General features: G+C 42.2%; 1 protein-coding gene across 1 annotated transcript; it reads left to right on the top strand.

Annotated features, from left to right (window-relative positions):
- Positions 1-12,668: 12,668 nt before the first annotated feature.
- Positions 12,669-23,035, top strand: NIM1K (NIM1 serine/threonine protein kinase). The gene is made up of 3 exons (XM_082075092.1): positions 12,669-13,013; positions 17,840-18,108; positions 20,133-23,035. Exons 1-3 carry the CDS (start codon positions 12,722-12,724, stop codon positions 20,880-20,882), a joined length of 1,311 nt encoding a protein of 436 aa, XP_081931218.1. The 5' UTR covers positions 12,669-12,721; the 3' UTR covers positions 20,883-23,035.
- The last annotated feature ends 129 nt before the right edge of the window (positions 23,036-23,164 follow it).

Below are 23,164 nucleotides of genomic sequence, written 5' to 3'. Positions count from 1 at the left end.
ATTTTCAAGACCATAAAGTGCAAGATTGCAGACGGTAATAATATGTGCATGTTACCTGGGTAAAGAGCTAAAGCTTCAGAGTGAACAGCATCTGTCCAGGCTTGCTTCTTGTTCAGGTCTCTCCTGTGCAGCTCCGTCCCCACTTGACAAGCACGGCCTCAAGACGAGCCAGGCAGTAAATCTCTCCAGCATTAGTACCAGTTCTCAGCGATGCACAATGCTGTTTGAGCCACCAAGGAGCACGCTGCAGCGGCACAGGGATGCGAGCTTTCCAGGAATGGTCAGCCGCTCCGAGCATGATGCTTTCCACCCAAGTGAAGCGCTGCCTGCAAAAGCTGTAAGGCATTTACTGACAGCGTGCCCCTTGTCTCATAGTCCATAGGTTGCGTGCATCGCCCAGTGGCACCTTCACGCTGAACACGGGTGCTGCAGCCCTTGGTGGCTCTGTGTACTGTGCCCTTGCTTGGGAGGAATCAAACTCGGTGTCAGCTTCCCTCATCTGTGCCACTGCAGCACGGGCAGAGGGCAGCTGTGTCCTGTCCTTAAGGAGTTACCACTTACTTATCACTTATTTATCAGTGGAACTGCATTTCTGCAGGTGTCGTGTGGAGGCTGGGGGTGTGTGTGGAGGGCTCCCCTGAGGCTGGGACATTCACAAAATCCTGAAAAATGCTTGGATTCTAGCAGGATCAGATTTTTTAAAAAGCTTCAAAGGAAAGCATTTAAAAAGTAGCATTGATGCAAACTGTCAGCTCTTCTGCAGCACATCAGTGGCTGATTTTTGTCTTAATTTGGACTGTAATCAGCTCCATTTAGTGGAGGAGATTTCTCTTGACAACAGTTCAGTCGTAATTAACATTGACACTTCTTGCATCAGTAATGGAATTTTTTTGTAAGTGTTTTATTTCAAAGCCTTCTTGCTTATTCTTCCTTGGGGTTTTTTGTCTGTGTGATTGTTTTTTCATCGTCCCTCATGCTTTTTTCTGTCCCAGACCCTTTTTGGCTGGTTAATGTCACTTGAAACAGCTGATATCTTGCTAAGTAGGAGAAAAAAAAGCATGTTTCCCTTCAGAATCAAAGTCCTGGAGCATCAGTAAGAGCTGCATTTGGCCTTTTTCCCAGATGCAGATTATATCATCCTCTTTGCTGTCCTTGGTCTCTGGTGACACAGGATTTGATGACCTCCTGAGGATGTGTTTGGCAGGAAAATGAAAGCTTGAAGTTAAGTGATACCTAGAAGCTAGCCATACACTTCATGTGAAAATGTAGTCACCAAGCAAAATGTACCGAATATATATTGGAATACAGATTAGAGTTGCCCAAACTTCTGTACTCCGCAGTTAGAACAAACATATTGGAACTGAGGCTTAATTCTTGCTAAACACCACACAACTTCATTTGGGTATCTTGCAAAAAGCTATTCCCATAAGCCTGATGCTAAGAAACTATTATTTTTACGGGGTGCTAGACTGGTACATAAATTTTTATGTTATATAAATTCCTATATGGGTCTACATCACAGTCAGTGGGTTGTCCTCCCTCCACCCCTCTAGAAACTTGCTTTAGTGGTGCTTACGGTTTTCAAGGCATGCCTGGAGGATAGTTGAGCCATGACAGCATTCTCCTGCGTGCTGAAAGACTGTGTCTGAAACCCTTTTTCAAGGTTTAGCACAGGGACTCATATACGCTACCAAAGTCTGAGTAGGTGCTCCAGTCACAAGGCTGCTTCCTGGCAGCTCTTTTGACCTAGGTTCTGTTGGGTTTATTTGTTTTGTTTAAAGAAACATGGAAGTTGTTCTAGTCCAGATGTGGAATAACTTTAGATTCTTTAAAGAAACTGAACTGTCCTTGTCACCTCCACTTAACTGACATATGAGGCAATACAGGAGGTTTACAAAAAAAATCAGCTGTCTTGGGAAAATGACTTTTATGCTATCCATAGGGAAAAGATATTGGTATTAATGAAACTTAAAAGAAGAGCCAACACATCACTAACTCAGAAGAAGAGAAGAGGAACTTGGAGAAGAGGAGACTGAGGGGTGACCTCATTAATGTTTACAAATATGTAAAGGGTGAGTGTCACGAGGATGGAGCCAGGCTCTTCTCAGTGACGACCAATGATAAGACAAGGGACAATGGGTTCAAACTAGAACACAAAAGATTCCACTTAAATTTGAGAAGAAACTTCTTCTCAGTAAGGGTATCAGAACACTGGAACAGGCTGCCCAGGGAGGTTGTGGAGTCTCCTTCTCTGGAGACATTCAAAACCTGCCTGGACACCTTCCTGTGTAACCTCATCTAGGTGTTCCTGCTCCAGCAGGGGGATCGGACTGGATGATCTTTCGAGGTCCCTTCCAATCCCTAATGTTCTGTGATTCTGTGATTTTGTGAAGAATGCAGCATCCTTGACAGATGTGGTGTTTCAGAAATTGTTTCCTTCAGGGAAAAGCTTGTCTTGTGAGTTTCCTTGTTTTCTTCTTGCTTATTTTTCCTCTGTTCAGTCTGATCTGAGAACTTCTTGGTGATAAAAGCATTTGCACAGCTGGGTGAGTACATTAAATGACTGTGGACGTGCGGTGTTGAGCTGGGCTGCCCACAGTGACAGCAATATTTAATTGGAAAGTGCTGCAGCTGTTGGCTCTACAACATCTGGGAGAAAATGGGAGAAGCTGCTTCCATCAGCCTCGAGTCCATGCTTTGCTGTGTTCAGGCAAGTAAGGAACAAGCACTGATCTGTCAGAAGTGAAAAGCCGGAGGTAACTGCAGCGGGTGCTTCAGTGATGGTCAGAGCCAACATGGGAAGAGGAATTCCAACAACTTCCAGTTCTCTGGCAACTAGTGGTTTTCCTTGGATGTTGCATGTTGTGTGAGTCTGTGGTGCCTATCTGCCTACATATGTGTCTGTGTGGCAGGTATATTGTAAGATTTAGTTGAATTTGGGGTCAGAAGGATATGAAATGGAAATGTTGAATTCAGGGCTGTAGTACAGGGAAAAAACCTTGAGCAAAACCCTGCAGATCACACACTTGTGTCTGACCCTGCTTTTGTTTCACTGGTTCCACTGAAGAAGCATGGGTTTCTCTGACATGGGTCCACACAATGAAAAAGGCTTTCTTCTGATTTGATGTTATAGTTCAGGTCACCTTAGAGACAAGTGTAATTATCTGCCAATGTGGGGAGAAATGCCGACAAAAGTTTAGAGTCAGAGCTTGTTTTGGAGAAGGCATTTAAGTGAACGTGACTGGGCTTTGAAGTTTTGCAGACTCGACAATTATCTTGATGGTGTGACTGGTAGTCTACACAAAATGGTGCTACAGAAGAGCCTGGTTTCTGACCGCTACAGCACAGAAATGAGCATCAACTCCTTGTTCATTTCAGAGCCTTTTTCCACCAGGGACCTGAGCTTCAGCTGGTAGATACTGAGACGACGATTATTTGCAATACAGTTCCACAGAAATTTTGTCTTTTGGAAGTGCTTTGCGAAGGCTCCCTAGATTTGGCAGCTTTAGCACTGGGAGTTCACTTCTGGTTTTGGTCTCTGCTAATGCTCCCAACAGTAAACACAACATGGTGTATGCAGTGGATTTCAGTGCTGTGAGCAGGTGCTGTCTGCCAAGGTGTCCTGAACTTTAAAGCTGATTTGGACTCTGATTCTGTTTGTATTTGCAGGCGAGTTTTACATCTGCTCCCATAATTTTCATATGTGTGAATCATTCTGCTAATAGTACAGAAGGGTTATGAAGCTGCTCAAAAGATGCTGTGTTTAATGTGTGCCACAGCAGCTGAAGCTCAGAGAACAGTTCTATTTGCAGTAGGCTGTTTTGAATGATGCTTGCTGCCATTAGACCATTTCTCTAGATCCCAGTTTCAAAAACACCCATTGTGATGTCATTTTATTCTCACTCCACTGGAAGGGGAGTCTTTAATGGGCAACATTTCTTTGATTTGCAAAGTTTAGTAACTTATGACCCATAGGATGTCAAATGAGATCAGATGGCTTCCTGCTAAGCTTCTTGCTGAGTCTCAAAGACTTAACTGCGTGTTAAGTGGTTTCCAGAGGTTAGCTGAAGCTTCAGCAATTCTGGCGAGCTTGTGCTTATTCCTCTGCGTGGCTCTGTGCCCGCCAGGGCCGGGGAGGCTGTGCAGACAGTGGAGTGGGCAGCAGGGCACTGCCATGTGAAGACGTTTCATGGTACGTGGTGTCCAAACACGGGTTCAGAGGCAGGAGCTGGTGTGAGGAGCGAGTGGTCTGCATGGTGAGAGGACCACGTCGGTCTGAGAAAGCGACATGCCCATATATTGCTAGAGAAATATGGCTGGGACTGTTTTCCATTTCAGTGTTATATCTTGATAGGTTCTAGAGATTTCCAATCTAATTGTCCATTAGATAAAAAGTACAAAGATGTGTCTTTCTGTCTAGATTTTTTTCTTTATATGTTCTGAAAGTTCTCAGTACTGGAGTCACTTTGGGACATTTAAAATTGGCAAGGCCAGAGCAGTTGCCATGACACTTTCAGGAGACGGTTCTTCAGCATTCATAAAATGAAGCGGTGTTTATGACATTGCTCTGTTTCTCCATGGCTTCTGCCCTTTTTACATGGGTGTCGTATACCTACATCTATGCCTTATTTTAGTCAGGCTCAATAATATAATTACTGTAATGCAGTGGCTTGTTAGCTCCGAATCAGGATGAAGCTCGTGTATTTCAGATGTAGTCTAAAAAACTGGAAGCACCAGGCAGTATGAAGTACATTTCAGAGTGCGGTGCAGGAATTACGTCTTTCCAAATACCTCCCTGGAAAATAATAGCAGCTGCCTATCTTCTGCCCAGATCCATTTAAAATTTACCTTATGAATACTTCAACTTTTACTACTCAGTACTTTTGAGGAGTGCACATATATTGATGCAGCTAAACTTTATTACCTTGTAAGAGGTAACCAGAGTTATCTGTAATTTGCTAGGGCCCCTGTGGTAAGTAAGTGGGGAACAGTGAAAGAAAACTGCAATAGACAATATAAACCCGAACATTGTCTGTTTTCTTTGGTATGGAAACACATTTTAGGTTTCTCTTTCCTGCAAATAACGGCAGGGAGATTTTATTGCAGGCCATCTGCTTAGCAATTCATATCTGCCTAAATATACAGTCATTTTATTGAAATAAGTAAAGACTAATTACCTTGGTTATTTCAGTGGGACTCAAAGTGTTGCTACTTCTTGCTTCTTGTACTATAGCTTGCTTTTTCCAGAATTAATTTTATTTTCTCTGAAAGACTATGCGTCAAATTCATTTTCAGTGGAGTAATTGGATTATATGTAAATTTTGTCCTCTTATTTAAAAGGCTAATAAAGACTTCGTTGCATGTCTGTTGCCTCAGAATGCATGTTTAATGGAAGCTGGTTTTACCTTGGAAGAACAATTCCGTGGCAAATTGACCAATTTGCATTGTACCTCAGGGAAGGAAATAAAAGAGGCTGGCCAGGTTAAAGTTTTCAGAGGGTAAATTTTATTTCAAAATGCAGCCAGACTTCAAATTAATCCTTTCTGTGTACTTCAAAGACCTGGGAAATCAATAGGTTCTACTAATAAATTCATTTTTTTGTCTTTGCTTTCAATACAAGTTACTGCACAATTCAAAGACTAATGAGTTCTCTCTTTAGCTGTTTTTATCATGCAATGCTGCAAAAGGATGAAAGGGACTTTTCCCCACACACACATTTTGGTTTCTACTTCTCAGGTCTCAATGCATTAGCTTAGTATAGCTTCTGTTATGTTGATTCCTGTGGATTTATTTTCCTTTCAATATATCCCATGCAGTCTGCATGCTGTGGGTTTGATGTCAGGCTGCACTAGCTGGGCTGCACCCAACCCATGTTGGTGTCAGCTCGGCTGGGAGAGAAGGGTTACATCTCAGTGCTGAGGGCTCTCTGCAGCCTGTCCTCCTTGATGCTCTCATCCAAGAGCTCATTCCAGCCCATCGGCAGACGACACTTGCAGAGGTGGAGAGGTGAGTCTGTGCTGCACCCCGGTGCCAGCACGGCACGCACTGCCTGTCAGTGAGCCTGCAGGCCTGCCCTGGGCTGCTGCTGCCATGCCAACGCTGGCACAGGTGTGGCCTGGCAGATGAGTGTTGCTATGACAGCCCAGCCTGCTGTCTACCTGCCAGGTGGCTGTCTGTGGGCCAAGCTGTAGCAAGCCCTGGACACAGCCAGTGACTACCTGTCACTGATCATGGCGAGATCTTTTAGGGGCGGATCAAGGATTAGGGCACACCTCTGGGGATTCCCTCTATTCTCCCTGTTCTTGGTGGAAGGAAGTTGGACTAAATGAATGTAGGAGCTTGCTTGGATCTGTGATCTTCTGCCATGATGACCTGTGCTGAGTGGTGCGCTCTATGCCCCCCCGCACCGTCTCTCATCAGCAGCTCTGGGAGTGGGCTGGTTGGGTAAGATCCTTGAGTCAGATTCTGTCAGGGAAATATCCACGTTTGTCTTTAGGGGTCCATCCTGGAACGAATGTGGGATCAACCCAAAAGATGAAGATTTCAGTTTTTCTGAAGAACTGGTGGAGGGGGGCTCCTGATCAACCACCCACCTGTATTCTGCTTCAGTGTGCAGGACTGGGGCTCATTAAACTTCTAAACAGGTTGCAAAGTCCATTGTCTTCTGCCCTTAGTTACAATTGAAGAATAAGTTGTGGGCTAGAGTTACTGTGTTCCAAGGTGTGGGGGGTTTTGCTGGCATTTTTTTTTCTTTTTCACACCAGGATTTCTGATTGTTTTTGTTTGGCATCAGCACATAGAATATGTGTTGACAGGTGGTGATAGAGTCAGTACAATACAACTGTTTGTTAGCACCTCCTTCTCCTCTGGGTGCTGTGGCCAACAAGTGAAGCTTTGCATGGAAGCCATTGAGGACGTTCTCTTTCACCAAGTGATCTGCAGCAGGAAAAACAATAGTGTCCATGATCTTTAATGTTACTGTTTTGTTAGCCTTCTCTTTCACTTTGTCATCCTGAAGGTAGTCTTATATCTGTGGTCTGTCTAAGATGTGCAGAGAGGACAGCAGAGTGCTTTGACTTGGCTCTAGCCGATGGGCTGGCACAAGTGACTGGCATTACCCTGTGTCTACACGTTAATGTGTGGCAGGACGGGGAGGTTCGTGCAGGAGGTGAAGGTGACTGACCTCCAGGTGCTGTGTCAGACTGCCAGAACATCTGCTGTTACAGTGAGAGTCATATGGACTCCATATGGAGTCACTTAGGTGTTGGTACCATTGTGCCTTGTCACAACCTGCAATGTCCTGACGGAGATGATGGAAGGAATGAGAGCTGTAACGCACTACAGTGCATGTTGCAGTCACTCTCTGATGATATCATGGCATGTATCTTGTATTAAGCAAACAGGCTTTCATTTAACTGAAAAAAATAAATACAGCTTCTGCATAGTCTGTTGTACAGGGCCTGACTCCCATTTCACTGTCCTAAACAACTCTGATTTCCATCTGGTACAACACTCATAGGGTTGTACTTACATGGTTATAAAAGCGAGTACAGTGTTAGTTTATGTTGCCTTTGCCAGGGCTTCTGCATGTGTTAATATTCCGTGTGCAGAAAAACAATGCTGTGTCTTAGGCAAGGTTATTTATAAGGTTAAGAATTATGTTGATCATGTCTGGTTTTCATCAAACAATAATTGGCAAACTGGCAAACTGCTAGCTAACAGTAGTAATTCTGGGATGTACTGAAATGGGTGGCATGTGTGCCTGGGCAGAGAGAGCAAGTTGTTTGCACTGCTCTTATTTCCTCCTACCTGAGCTGGGAACATACAGTCTGCATTCAGCCTGTAACTGTGCTATACTCTGTGGTTTGAACCTTTTTTTTTTAGCAACTCATACAAGGCTCTGGGATGTGTATTTTATATAGTCAGTATGTTTTCTGGCATTCACAGAAATAACACTGAGATTGCTTCTCATTTAAATAAAAAAAATGTGCTCAGGGCAAACCTTGAACAAGCATTGACTTCCTTTGGCCACAACAGCCATGCACTGAACCAATATTACTTGAGAAAAAGTACAAAAGTTGAGCTACTGCTTTCCCTGCGTCAGTGAACACGGTTTGTGGCTGCACAGGAGACCTTTGTGCCATGTTAGGTCTGTGGTACAGGTCTTCCAAACACAGTATAGGTCTTCCAAACACAGAAATATACTGGGTTGCTGGTATTTTCTTACAATAACTGAACTTCCAAAGCTATTTTTTTTTAAAAAAAAAAAAGGTCAATATTTTTCTTATGGATGACTTTAAAAAATCCCTGCAACTTTACCTTCAGTTTGCTTCTACAGTTGGCTCGAGGTGCATATAATGTACTAAGCAGGAGACAAGCTGTTCTTCAGGGGAAGTCAAACAAATCAAGATAATCCTGTAACACGGGGAAATACCTCCAAAATCCTGCTCTTCTGGGGCGAGGCAGCAGAGGGGCTGACAAGCGAACTCTAGTGAATGTGTTGCAATATCCAGTGGCACCCTCTGGATTTAAAAAAAACGCTATTCTGAGGATTTGAGTGGTGACTTTATTCATAGTCACTGACTAGGAGCTGCAGCAGTTTAAGCACACAAAGCTGGATGTTTTTTGCCTCTCCAAAAGAAGGGCTTAATAAAAGAAACAAATTTGGGAAATGTGGTGCTTAGAGCCCTGGTCTAGCTGCTTCTGTGTTTCCACGTGCTCCATTCAAAGCTTCTTAAGACCATATCACTTTTATATACCTGCCAAAATGGGATTTTGGGAACTGAAGTTGGTATATTCAGTGATTTTTTTTTTTTTTATTTCATCCTTTTTGCTTTCATTCTAAATTTCCTAAGAGCTGGGATGCAGGGTTTAAACTGTGCCTGCAGCTGAAGCCTGAGGGTATTTAGAGCTTCTTAGAATAGGATCAGATGGTCAGTACCTGGAAATGTTTGAAAAACGAGGTCAAACAAGAGCAGCATTGGGCTGGCCTGGTTCTTAAAGGACTGATACATCTATTCACTCTGTCTTGTGGTCCTTTTCATAGTGTTCTGTTTTTTGCTCATTTGTTTTGGTTTTTAAAGTAATAATTTGGGTAGATTAATTCTCCTGAGATTTTTTTAGGTTGAGAGCTAGCCAGGCTGGAGAAAGAAAAATTGAAATAATTGTCCTTCATTGTAATATTTGGATAACTTCTGATTTCCTTGTTGCTCCCTTCTCTCTTAGAATTATTTGCTTTTACAGTTAGTGCCCTTTTGTGTGATTTCAGAGTAGATTTTACTGGTTTAGATTACAGGAAGGAACACAGGCCATAAATAGACGGTATACATTCTGCTAATACCAGGAATACTGAAATAGCTCATCTTAAAAGAGAGGGGAAACCTAGCCAATTGGCCAAGTGCCAGGAGATTGCAGGGTTGACAATTAGTGGGAAGCCTGAAAGGGAGATTAATGGTAGGCTGTGCTCTAAAAAAGAGCACGTTGAGCCCCAGGAGAAATTCAGCAGGGTCAAATTCTGGAAGAGCCATGTACTGATGCCTGAACGCAGATTTGGCTTTCTGTTGACAGCCCTGTCCCCACGAGGCCCCGGCATTGCCCTGCAGTGTGTTTGTGGCACTGACTGGTCACACAGACTGGGCTCGCAGCCTTTTCTGCCTTTATCAAATGTGTCCAGGAGGGGCTTGTATGGGTCTGATTGAAGGAAATCCTTCTCGTGCAGCCAGCCCTTTCTGTAGAGCCAGTTAACTGCAAAGGGCTTGATTATTCTTGCACAAGATGGTCTTTAACTGAGTGACGTCTAATGCTGAATAGACTGGCATTCTAAGAATCACATAAGACACAGCTATTCAGAGCATCTTGCCGTTTCCCCCCCTACACCCCACCATGAGCAGTACTTTTGTGTTTCTCCCACGAGAGCAGAATTGTCGATACCTGCCACTCTAGAGTGCTCTGCCTACACCCATAAGCTACAGTTGTTCTTTGATAAGATGATGAGCATGCCAATGCCTGCCCAATGATACTTAATTAAATAATAGTTTGTAGCTTGTACATGGCACCTCTGACATTGCTCATGGAGCATTCCAGACCTTCTGCATGGACAACCTGAGCTGCTGTCCTTTTCCTCAAGATCAAACAGCAGAATGGGAACACCCGAATTACTGTGCCAGTGTACAGCAGGCCAGTGGCTTCCAAAAGTCCTGCTCTGCCAGAGTGCTGCCCACCATTAAAACTGAAATACTGCTGAGTTTCATGTTACAAGTTTTTCATTACCTAAAATACTCTCAAAATTGTGATGTTAAAACAGAAAACAACTGTGGGCCAGGATTCAGGCAATCCTGCAAGAAATCATCCTTTACCCAAATGGTGAAGGAAAACAAAAAGAGACTGTAAGGTTTGAGTTTAGGTGGGGTTTTTGTTTGCTGGGGGTGCAGATGTCCTTCCACTGAGATTTGTTCTTCCTTGTTATCAAATAATAAATTTAAAGGGAACACTTGGTGCTAACTGCCCATAGAAGCTGTGGATGCACCTTCCCTGTAAGTGTTCAAGGCCACGTTGGACGGGGCTTTGAAAGACCTGGTCTAGTGGAAGGTAACCCTGCCTATGGCAGGGGGATTGGCACTAAATTATTTTGTGATTCTATGGTAAGTGAGGGTGGTTTGATGGGAGAATACCGAAGACTTCATTCAGTTGTCACTCAGTCTCTCCCCTACTAACAATTTCAGGATTTGACCAATAGTTGTTGCACACATACAATATTTGTCAGGGTTTTGACTCTATTTAGATCCAGAGAACAACGTAATTGATTAATTATTATTATTTTATTCTTTTTCTGTCAACCGTGAAAATGGTCCTTTTCTTCAAACAGGAGTAAAACAAAAAGAGTAACAAGAATTCAAAGGCATCGTGGAATGTGTACATTCTCCCTCCATTCCCATTGCAAACTGCATCAGCTGTAAGTTTGCACCACGCACAGTAAGCAGCATCCCTGGCTCAGAGGAGTGACAAGGAGAAGTGATGGACCTTCCTGTACCGTGAGGGCGAGGAGAAGCTGGGCTCTCTACCTGTCCCTGGGCAGAGCTGTCAGCAGTGTGGCCGCAGCATGGAGAGGGGAAGCAACTTGCAAAATCGCTGGGGTGTCTGAGGGGAAGGAGCAGCCTCCTGGAGGCTGGATCACCTCAGCCCCTCTGTAGAAGCAACCGAGTGCTCCTGTACCACTTCAGTTCCTATTCAGTTAAATTGTCACCAGCCATGTTTTCTTTGCCTTTACGAGGTGCCTTTGGCCTCTCCACCTCTTGCTCAAGCAGTAGATTGGCGTTTAGAGGGCAGCTCCACCTGCAGTATCACACACTGTCTGTCCTCCAGTGTGGCACCTTAGGTGACTGTCTACCTTCCCTAAGCTCCAGGCACTGAGATGCTGTTCTAATTCTGTCCCCCTCAGTCTGGTGAATCCGTACACGGCAGCAGTGGGGTGTCTCCCGTGTTCGCCAGCTGGCCGGTGCTGCTGCTGGGAGCAGGGGAGGTGAGCATCGCCACCCGCGCCATCTCGGAGCTTTCCTGCCCGGCTCTCCACTCTCAGGCACGTGGCTGCCTGATTAGCCATTGCTGATCACCTCCTGTTTACCAAGGTTAAAGAAGAAAGGTAAAAAGGAACAAAAATGGTGTGCTGCTTTAAAGGTAAGTGATTGCATGTGTATTTAGAAAAAGGACTTCTTTGTTGGTGCTGCCAGTCACGTAAGAGTTAAATTGATGAGATGGTATGCGGTGTGCTGTTATTTAGTGAAGCGTATGGCTGTTATGTAAAGGTTTTAATGACGGTCTTCATCTGTCTACTTAGGAACACCACGCATCTGGCAAAATTTTGAGAAGGCTCAAGGTGTTAAAGAAAGCTCATCTAAATAAAGAAGGGTTAACGTGACATTGCAGTTACTTAATCCTGTATTGTCCCACCATGTGACTGCAGGGATACTGAGAGACAGCCTTTCTTTTGCCTGGTGCACAGTTTGTGCTTTTCCTGTCATTTTCCAGGATCAGTTGCTTTGTTAAACCTGCGATGAGGAGGAAACAGGAGCAACAAACTTTTTACAGCAAGGCTTCAAGGCACAGTGACATTTCCAAGGCACCGTGACAAGCTCACCGGCTGAAGAATGAATGAAAGGCAAACCCTACGTTCAGCTCTTGGACTGGTACCAGAATCAAGGAGAACGATGCTCTAAAGGTCAGCTATTCAAAATGAACTGGAAGCTTCTGCATTTATTCAAAGTAGTTAACCACCTATTTGTTTGACCTTTATCTATCAAGTTAGTTTTCAAAACAGCAAGCTGAAGCCTGAAAATTTGTGTCAAATGATTTGCATGTGTCAAATGTCCTGCATAGACAGCAAGCAACTGACCATTTCCTTGCACAAAGTTTACAGTTTTAATTGCAAAGCATCTTTTACCTTGTAGATGAAGATTCAAACATACTACATCTATTAGTGTGAGATGAATGTAAACGGCTTCCAGTTTTATCTGAGATTTTGAACAGAACTGCAATATATAGACATGCCAGATCTGGTTTTGAAGTAATTTCCAAACTAATTACTGGACTTCCCGTAAGCTGCTTTCTTGGCTGGGTTTGTCACAGTGTCCATTATGTGGAGGACTGCATATTCATACAGAATTATTTCATCTGAACTACTTATCAGGCCATCTTGTTAAATGGGGATATGATTACCTTATAGACTATGACAACAGGATATGTGAATGGAGGAAGTCTTGGGAAACACCGCTATTGCAGGTGGCATCCTGAGGACAGCGGAGAAGACGACGGGCACCCGGAGCACTATGGAGGAGAGGAAGAGGAGAGACAGCACAGGCTGACCCCATTTGAGAAACTAATGCAGGATATGTCCCAGAATGAAAAAGTGGTGAAAGAATTAACCCTGGGAAAGAGAATTGGCTTCTACCGAGTCAGAGGAGAAATAGGAAGTGGGAATTTCTCACAAGTGAAGCTTGGAATTCATTCCCTAACAAAAGGTAGGCACCGTTGTGTGGATCACCTGAGTGGTGAGTGCCCTCGTTCTGTATGTGTGCAAGCGGACCTCTTTGGGAAGAAAGGTGCTGTCTGAACCTTAAATACACATGTAGTTTGTATGTGTCGTCGTTGTTGTTGAGTGAATATAGAGGCAGAGTCACAGATAAATGCTCAGGTTTCGATTAGGCTTTAAAAAAAACAAACCAACAAACAAAAACATTTCCTAGATGTCAGCTATTACAAGAAAAGTTAATCTCTGCACTTTATGGAGTTAAAACATCTCATCCCATAGCGTGAACAGTCCACACTGTGAAGCACGGTGTTGTGCCTCCCCTCCTACACCTCATCCTGTCCGTGTCTGCCCCTTCCCTGGCCAGCTCATGGACCTCAGGGTTTGTGTTGAATTGTCGATTATTGTTATTAATTTTTTTGAACTATAGAAAAGCACTCTATATGCTAGGATGTTCTTCTTCTAGGAAGAACTATAAAGACTCAGGAACTGCAGCAAACACTTCAGTTATAGGTATAACTGAGAACTTGCCTTCATCTATCCTGTTTCTTTTTCTGCCTCTACCTCTCTGACAGTAATAGAAACTGTTCTCATTTTCCCTCAGGGATTACTGGTTTTCCCCATATCTTTGTGCACTGCTATCTTGTTTTTTTCTTATAGTCTTTCCAATTTGATTGATTCTCCTTCCCTTCTCTCACTGCAGGTGAGAGAAGGAGATACACCCGAAAGCCTTCATGACATGCTGTCTGTTATTTTTATTACCGCCTCTTTCAGCCCAGACTGCAGAGGTGTGAAAGCTCATGTGTCCCTCGTGTGCACCGGTTGTTGCACTGGGAATCAAAGTGGGGAACTGATGGTATTTATTTTTTCCAAATTTAAGCCTGCCTATGCCTAAGGGTTGTTTTAACTGCTTGTGGATTTTTTCGTTTTGCTTGTTTCAGAAAAGCATCTCTGTTTTACTTGGCCCACAGCAAGTTATTTCCTCTGCTTTTTTTGTGATTATTTTTTTGTTCCAGAGAAAGCTGTCTTGTCCTTACTGTTGGAGGCAATGCCGCTCCTGTACTGGGAACAGGAAGAACGCTAAAGAAAGGAAGTTATAAAGTTGATCTGGATGAACGTCTGATCTTATGATCTGTTTAACTTGTTTAGGAGACAGGTTGCTTTAGCATTTCAATAGAGCTGATTGAAAACTTTGAACTTCAGTGAATACAGTAAGCTTGGACAAACTAAATACTAAAACCATTTTTTTTTTCTTGAGAAGATTATTTTTCACCAAAAATATATCTTCTTTTTTTTTTTTTTTCTTCTTTTTTAGTATCTTTTTTGGTTGAAAATGTTCACGGGGCAAGGAATTAATTTCTCAATACTAAGTTTGCAATGACCATGAGGAAGGAAGAAGGACAAACATCTTTTGACCCATCTCTTCCTGTGAGCTTATCTGTCTTCATAAAATACAGTATGCGGATAGGAGAATAGGAACGTGCACACGTGCACACACACCCCCCACCGCCACCCACAAAGAGGATTCTGAGTTTTCCAGTAGATGCACATTAGTGTTTTGGTAACAAAGTGATGTTCTTGCACAGTGCTAATGAGTACAAGTTGGGCTGGTGGTGTTGGTTGGTTGGTTGGTTTGTTTTTCTGATTATATAAATACAAAGGCTTCATTATTAATGCTGTTTGGGTCCCTGTGGTAGGGGGAGGTGTGTGTATCAGGGGGCTGTTCAGCTCTTCAGTTATTGTCATAGTGTTAAGTTCCAGTTATGGTCTTTCTCCTGACATGTCACCCTATATTTAAAAAAAAAAAAAAAAAAAAATTAATTATGTCTTTCACTAAGGTGAGCTTTTGTAACAATTACATGCATGTGCAGTTCTGTGGCCCTTGTGATCTGTCACAACAGGATACAGGAAAAGTTTCCTAGAGGGAGAGAGGGAAAAACTGCAGGATCACACTGGCTGAAGACCCTTGTATCTCTCACAAGTGCTGTCTTGGTTGCTTAGAGGATGCAGGAAATTCTTTGATGCTATGATGTGTATTGGGTTCTTTGGCACTGTTGCCCATTTCATTAGCCTGAGATTTGGCAGATACGTTCTCCAGAGACCAGCAGAGTTGCTTGCTAAGGACTGTTAGGATCCTAAGCTCTGTATAACCTTTATTTTACATACATCCCAGCTGACGAATGTAATGTGACACCACAGCTCAGATGCGATTAAAAGCATCCACAATTTACAGCTAGCAAAAAGCCAGTCGAATGTGAAACATCAATTGCAAAGGTAGGAATGTCCAGGAACCTAGTTGGTGTTTGTTGTGGGTTTTTTTGTGGTTTTTTTTTTTTTTTTAAGCAATTTTAACTTGTTTGTATTTTGTTTCTTTTTGCCATCACAGCATACATTGCTCCTTCCTCACATTATTTCTCAATCTTTTACGACCTTCTCTTATTAAGATTTCAGTTAGCTCTTTTCAGACCTCAACATACACTGCATATAGTTAGAAAAATCTCTTGCTACTCAGATTCAGTATTTTGGCAAATAAGCTGCCTGCTAAAAATGCTCTTCTGTTCAGCACTGCCACCATGCCAGGGTAATAGAGGATTTGTAAACCAGCTGGGTTTTTTTGGAAGCAAAGGGAATGAGTTTTTAAAAAAGGAGGGTGTTAGTTTTTTTATAGTTTTAGTGGGCTGGTTTTCTTTGCATGTCATGCATATGCAACTGCAGTGATGTAGATATAAAGGAGCTTGGTTCTGATTGATGGTGGTATGTGAACAGTGAGAAGGATCAAGCCGTTCAGTTCCAAACTTTATTTTCTCCCTTTCCTTTTAAAACTTGGCAGGAAAACTGACCAGGAGGAATAGCAAATTCCAGCAAAAGAAAGGAGGAGGAATTTAACCTTGAAGATTATTATTTTAAAGCTCAAATACCCCCAGCTTTTATAAACCAAGATGTAATTATGTAGTTACAAAGTTTAAGTTGTAAGAATTGTTATCGCTGTAGTGTCTGGGCATTTAGTTGTCTAAGTATTACTTACTGTGAGCTGATGCTCTTCCCTCTTGGTTTAGGTGATGAATACGCTACCAGTGAGCCAAGGTTTTTAGTCTTTCACTAAAATGTGGCTGGGGCCACAGTCAGAGCTCTGCCAGGGTCCGTGTCGGGTGCTGTTACCATTCAGCGTCTGCATTTCCTCCCAATGTATGTTACTAGGGTAAACATATCAAACATGGAGTTTTCTTTATCTGTGCAGACATGCAAGCTTATGTATCCTTAACACTTCCTTTAGATATGGTGGAATACTAAACTTGAGTTAAATAGCTTTACAATATTAAGTAAAAACATGTTGAATGCTTTTATACCAACATACATGTGCAAATCTAATAGCCTCTCTCCTCTTAAAAGCAGCTAGTAAGCAATACTGACATTTTTTAATTTACCTTCATGTACTAGAAACCAAGATGAAGGGTTTTTTTGAAAGATTTGATAAAACTGATTAATTGTTAAGAAATCTGTGACGAAATTGTTCAGCTATTCTTGGGGGTGGGGGAAAAAATAGTGCCAGGAATAAACAGTTGTATTTGAGTGAACACAAAAGCCATAACCTACTCATTCATACAGAAACATAAGGTCAGTTGTGACTGACCTGTTCCTACTGCTTTGAGCTTCCCTGGTCATGAGGTGCAACTGCAGATGTATTTCTATGTTTTGTGGCCCTTGTCTTTGCTGTAGATATGCTACAGAAACATGTACAATTTAGAAGCAGTTTGCATTACCAGGACAGCGTAAGACAGCTAGATATACTGTCTCATGGGATCCCTGGAACTTCCTATATTTCACCGTTGTTTTGGTCTTTTTCCCTCACTCAGAATAAAACCTGTGTTTGATGCAGATTCATGGCCCGCTGTAGCATACAGGCATAAACATATAGTTTTCTGTATTCTTAACAGTACCAAGAACTACTCATACATTAACATATTGGAAAACTGGTACATCTATCCTGAGAAAGACAAACCTCTACAACACCGATTGTGGTAACAGAATTTGTGGAGTATAGGATAAGAAGTTAGGGAAGAGTTCTCCAAGTCACACCAACTTAAAAACACCTCTGCAGTCTGAACTTGCAGGGTTGTAGCCAAAGCCCCTAAATTACTCCCAAGTTTGTCTGTCCACTCTGAAACAAAGCACCTGAATTTGACACTTCCCTGGGGAGTCTGTTCCAGAGGGTGGTGGAGCACTGGAACAGGCTCCCCAGGGAGGTGTCACAGCCCCAAGCCCGACAGTGTTCAAGAAGAGACTGGACAACACCCTCAGACACATGGTGTGAACTGTGGGGTTGTCATGTGCAGGGTCAGGAGTTGGACTTGATGACCCTGGTGGGTCCCACCCAACTCAGGACACTCTGTGATTCTATGAGTCTGCAAGAACCAGGATCAGACCCAGCTCGTATGAAGAGCACTGAGCCAACAATGAAAGAGAAAGCGCAGACCTTCTTTACCAGCATTAGACATCAAAGCAGATGCTGTGACTGTGTCCGTCAGTCATATTAGCCTGACAGCTGGCGAGCACACTAAAACAGCGATGATTTGATTAACCCTTGCAATATGCCATCAGCCTTTAGCTACCTCAGCAATGCATAGGCTGCCATAGATGTAAAGGGGCATGGGCGTGAGTGTGAAATATCGCAGGGCTCAGCAGGCCTCTTTGGTTCAGCATATACTGATCAGAGGTGAAATTTTATTGGACTTCTGTAACCAAGCATTGCTGTAAGTAAACAGTATCGGAATTTGCATCTATTGCATTAATAACATGGAAAAGCATTTTCCTTTTCAGAGAAAGTTGCAATTAAGATTTTGGACAAGACAAAGCTAGACCGGAAGACTCAACGCTTGCTATCTCGTGAGATATCCAGCATGGAAAAACTGCACCACCCAAATATCATCAGACTATATGAAGTGGTGGAGACACTCTCAAAACTGCACTTGGTGATGGAGTATGCAGGAGGTGGGGAGCTCTTCACTAAAATCAGTACAGAAGGGAAGATGCTAGAAACAGAGTGTAAAATAATCTTCTCCCAGATTGTGTCTGCTGTGAAGCACATGGTAAGTTGCTCTTCTTCCACAAGCATGTTGTCCCTCACTACTCGCACATGTTGTGCCTCTATCTTTTGGGTTTCAATTAGCAGGTTTACCGTTAATAAGATTTCAGGCCCACATTTCTGAAGAGCAGAACAGCTAGAGAGGAGCTGTCTAAAAGGTATCTGAGAGAGCTTTCACATAAACCTTGAGTTCCTGCCCCTCTGTTGACAGCTTTTGGGAGAAGACTGAACTGGGAACACCCGATAGGTAGAAACATCCCTTTAGCGACAGCACTCTGTCTGCTTTACATTGCCATAGGCTTCATTTCTTACCTCCAGCTATTTCAAAACATAAGATCAATTGCTCTTCTGCTACAAGAAAGCATTCCAGAGAAGCAGCTTGTTAGGTGTTGCAAGCATCCAGCTTGTTTATTAATGCATGCAGGAGACTGGCACTTAAGACAGTTAATTCCTGGTCGTTGTTTTGGCACAAACCTGTGAAGTTAACACCCATCACGTCACTTCCCCTTGTTTATTCTTCAGTATTGCAACTGGGTTTAGGATGATGCAATTAGTGTAGAGCCTTATAAAAGGCAGAAAAGGAATAATTAATTATGTCAGTACCATCTCCTCTGAACCTGCACAGTAACTACAACTACTTTAAAGAGCATAAAAACAAGGGAAGACTGTTCTGCAAGTATGAGCAGTAGCATTTGTTAAAGTTGGCTCTGGGTGCCCTCCGGTGGCTTGCATTTTCCTGACATGTAACAGCCTCAGGCAAGTCAAAAGCAAGGATGCTCCCAGGTCAGGCATCTAGAAATTGCATTACAGACTGCTTGTGGCATATATGAACAGCATGCATTTTTAATATATTTTGACAAAAGGATCATATTGTATAAAAGTATGCGATGGATTAGCTTCAACACCTTTTCCATAGGACAGGTACTTAGCAGCTACTGAAACTTACTTTACATCTCAAGATTGCATGTTTCCTAGCATTAAACCCAGACTACCAAGCCAGCCAACCTCCTTCACCTGTACACACAGCCTTCTGGAAAACATTTTACTTGTGCTGAGCTATCAAATCCAGGCTACTGAAATCACATCTCACTGCTGCCAGTCCACAGAAGGACAGATCCCTGCCTGTTATCGATGACGGTTTAAAAATCTTGGGATGCTGAAGGGTTTCCTGATTGTCTCCGGACACATGCACTTTGTTACTTCTACGGGCAGGGCAGAGAGTGTCATTCCTCATAGTTACTTCAAGACAAAGCTAAAACCTTACCTGACCAAGACAGGTATATCACCGCTCACCAGAGCAAACTCAGTTTGAGTCCTTGGCTGCTATTGCCATTTCCAAGGGAAAAAAAGTACAAGTTACAGCATATGTATTTACTTTAGATCTCTAAAACTAGAGGGCACCACTGAACTTTGTGTCTTGCAAGGCACAAGTCTGTGGTCCTTTTCTCCTGCCACCACCCATTCCTCGTAGGACATTAGATCACACAACAGAACTGTAACAAAGTATCTGTGATGATGTCGACTTGGTGAACTAAATGCTTTCACATCATAAATCCACAAGCCAATAATATATACAAAAATGGAATGAGTTAAAAAGAAATTATTTTTTGTTACTTACACCATTACGGAAATGTAGTAATTGACAAAATTAGTGTTCTGAACTCTGAAAAAATACAGATTTTGCACATGAAGGTATCTATCCTTGTAGGATTAGCTATGATACTATCACAAATCTGCTTTATGAAAATAGTTTATAGTGTGAATAGTTAGCAAAAGATTGCTGCTGTTCCTAAACTTGGCATCCTTCTTCCCTTCTTTTGCACCTACTCTGTTGTTTCTGTATCAGTAGACAACGAAGTTAAATTTGTTTAAATACTTCAACTTTTCAGTTTCATTGTAGTACTTATTTCTGACTTTGTCCAAGATAACTCCCTTTCTCCTATGTGGCCGTTAATCGATGATAACAGCTAGTCACTTGAGAACCTTCCTGTGAACAACCTAACACCAAATTTTTCTCTTGTTTTACAGCATGAGAATAACATAATTCACCGGGACCTGAAAGCAGAAAATGTCTTCTACACCAGTAATACCTGTGTTAAGGTGGGAGACTTTGGATTCAGCACAATAAGTAAAAGAGATGAAACTTTAAATACTTTCTGCGGCTCTCCTCCTTACGCTGCTCCTGAACTCTTCCGAGATGAAAACTATGTTGGCATTTATGTAGACATCTGGGCACTGGGGATCCTGTTATACTTCATGACAACGGGTGTCATGCCATTTCGGGCAGACACTGTGGCCAAACTGAAAAAGTGCATTCTTGAGGGGACATACAGTTTGCCTCCCTGCCTCTCAGAAACTTGCCAGAAACTGATAAAAGGAGTCCTTCAGCCAGTACCGACCGAACGATACTCTGTCAAACTTATTATGAACAGTGAATGGATGCAAGGAATACAGTACCCCAAACCTTTACAGCCATTTAAACTGGATCCAAAGTACTTATCAGACATGAGTACACTGAAAGAGGAAGAAATCGAAGTGAAAAACATTCTGGAAGATCTGGGAATCACAGAAGAGCACATTCAAAATAACCGGGGAAGAGATGCACGCAGCTCAATAACAGGAGTTTACAGAATTGTTTTGCACAAGGTACAGAAGAAAAGGGCACTTGAATGTGTTCCTATCATGTCCCACCCTGATCCCAAAGCACAAGACTTGAGGAGAAGGATCAATTCTTACAGTGGGATGAAGCACACATCCAAGCTGTGCTCCATTTTATAAATTGTACTGCAGGCTTTATACTTGGCACATTTAACAAAGGGTTTTATTCATGTTTCACAAGTTCTGGCGTTACATTTTTTGTAATTTTTGAATAAACCAGAAATGCCTCACCTCCTTTGCACTTCTCAAGTCACAACAAAGCGCTTGGAAACAGAGCTCTTATGCATTTCTTTGTCCCTTGCTCCAGACACCTCATATAGCAAAGTGCAAAATCCCCAGGAGGCGAAACAGGCAAGGGATGATTAGCAGAGGTCATCTTTTAGTAATGATCAAACACTATTGCATTTAACACAGCTGGGACATCTCAGTACAGGCATGTAAGAGATAACTTATTGAAATTTGAACCTCAGCTTGACACAACTTTACCACCACAATCCAGGACAGTTTTTGCAGAAAACTAAATTTAAGCAGAAACCAAACTATAATCTAAACAATTGCACATTCTTCCATAAAATTTCTTCAGTAAATTAAGCATGACAAAATTTAGAGCTTTTTTCAAAATTTTATTTAAAGAAACGGCAATGCTGTTGACCACAGCTCCTAATTTGTCACAATTCAGGAAGGCAAATTAAGATATGCTACTTTAACCCTGCATGTTTGGTTGCAATTCCTAGTGCATAACTGGTTGGGTTACCATTTACTGACCTTCTGGCACCTTCTGTTACTTGCACAGTTCCAACAGTTCAGAACTGCTTGGACTCCAGCTGCACTCCCATAAAGAAAAACTTAAGCGTACTCCAAAACTCATGTAACTTCTTGCTTTAGCAACAGGTATCAGTAAGCTGAATGAACCAATAACAAAATCCCCTTATATATTGAGTATTACAGACTTGTACTAACTGCTGCCATCCTACCTTGGCAACAAAGGCTGGCACTCTTGACCACTGCAAGTTATAAGTTGGATAGCCTGACAACTCCAATTGTTCCAAGCATCACCAAGGTGTAGACACTTTTAGCTTTAATTGCTTATTTTATACATTAATCTTCAGCACCATTAGCTCCAATACAAATGGTGGAAAAGTGCAGTAGTTGTCCTTCTCTCAACTGCCCAAACTAAGAGGTAGAGTCTCATAATTTTAGTTAAGGCAAGTAAGCTAATACAACGTTTAGAGAAGTACAGCTGGTGCCTTCAAATTTAAGGCCAGGATGCCTTATGTATTATGGGGACTGATGAGATGATCAATTGACTTTAAGAAAGGAGTAATTAATGTAAATGAGCCACAAATTACTCTGAAAAGCCACCCATAGGAAACTGGACTCTGTGAGGCTCAGGTAAGTACAAAGCAAAAATGAGTCCCCCTTCACAGTTTTTCTGAGGGGGATAAAACAATACCATCTTCCATAGGACAGGAATAAGTATCAATTCTATTTCATAAGCTGGGAATGAATTCCTCCACTATAAACAGTTCTTATATGAAAGCAGTTATCTGGAAACACAACCCTGAAATAATGGTTTTACACCAGCCTAAGCAACCCTTTCTTTCTACTTTTGTAATGGAATGATATTAAGAAAGACCCAGAAGGTCCACACAGCTTGTGAACCCACAACTTCAGGTTTTTACGGGACCAGTTTCCTCTTTATTTCCTGTTAAAGGAAAAAAAAAAAAAAAAAAGGCATCCTGAAGACCCAACAAGTCAGCACTACTCCAACAGGCTTCAAATATCTCCAACTTTATTTTAATAAAGGATCATCCTCACAGACCATGAGGTCCCTGTGGTTAACTTTGGGCCAGTAGCTCACTTCTTGGCTTGTCCACTGCCAGCAATGGACTTTGTTCCAAGGCAATTTGTTTTTCTGGTGCCAAGATAAGTTTCACAAGGGCAACCTAAATCAAAATACTTGCAAACACTATCATCATGCATATTCCTCCATCATTTTCAGCAAAAACAACAGATTAGTACTCATTGATTTATAACAAACAACTACTTTACCAAGGCTTGACTGTACAAATACAGCAAGTTATCAAATCCTAGTGAGTGACAGATAATACAAACACTTCATTACACACAAAAATTGTAATTTAACAGACAAATCAGATTCTGCTACTTTGTATTAGATAACGTAGCTTTGTAGAATTAGCAAAGAAAAAAATTCAACAAAACTTAATTCTGTACATTAGCTCAATTTAAGTATATATTACAAGCTTACAAGGCTTATGTCATAGTTCATTTCCAATCTGGGCTTTAAAAATCTACCAGAATGGACTCCCCATTAGCATTGTATATCTACCACTTGCAAAATGGATAGCTTCTAGCTTGCATCTTGGGAAAAAACTTTTTTT

The sequence above is a fragment of the Streptopelia decaocto genome, assembly GCF_964273445.1.
Source record: "Streptopelia decaocto genome assembly, chromosome: Z".
Lineage (NCBI taxonomy): Eukaryota > Metazoa > Chordata > Aves > Columbiformes > Columbidae > Streptopelia > Streptopelia decaocto.
The sequence above is the reverse complement of the archived record's forward strand: the minus strand, read 5'-3'. Positions and strand labels throughout refer to the sequence as shown.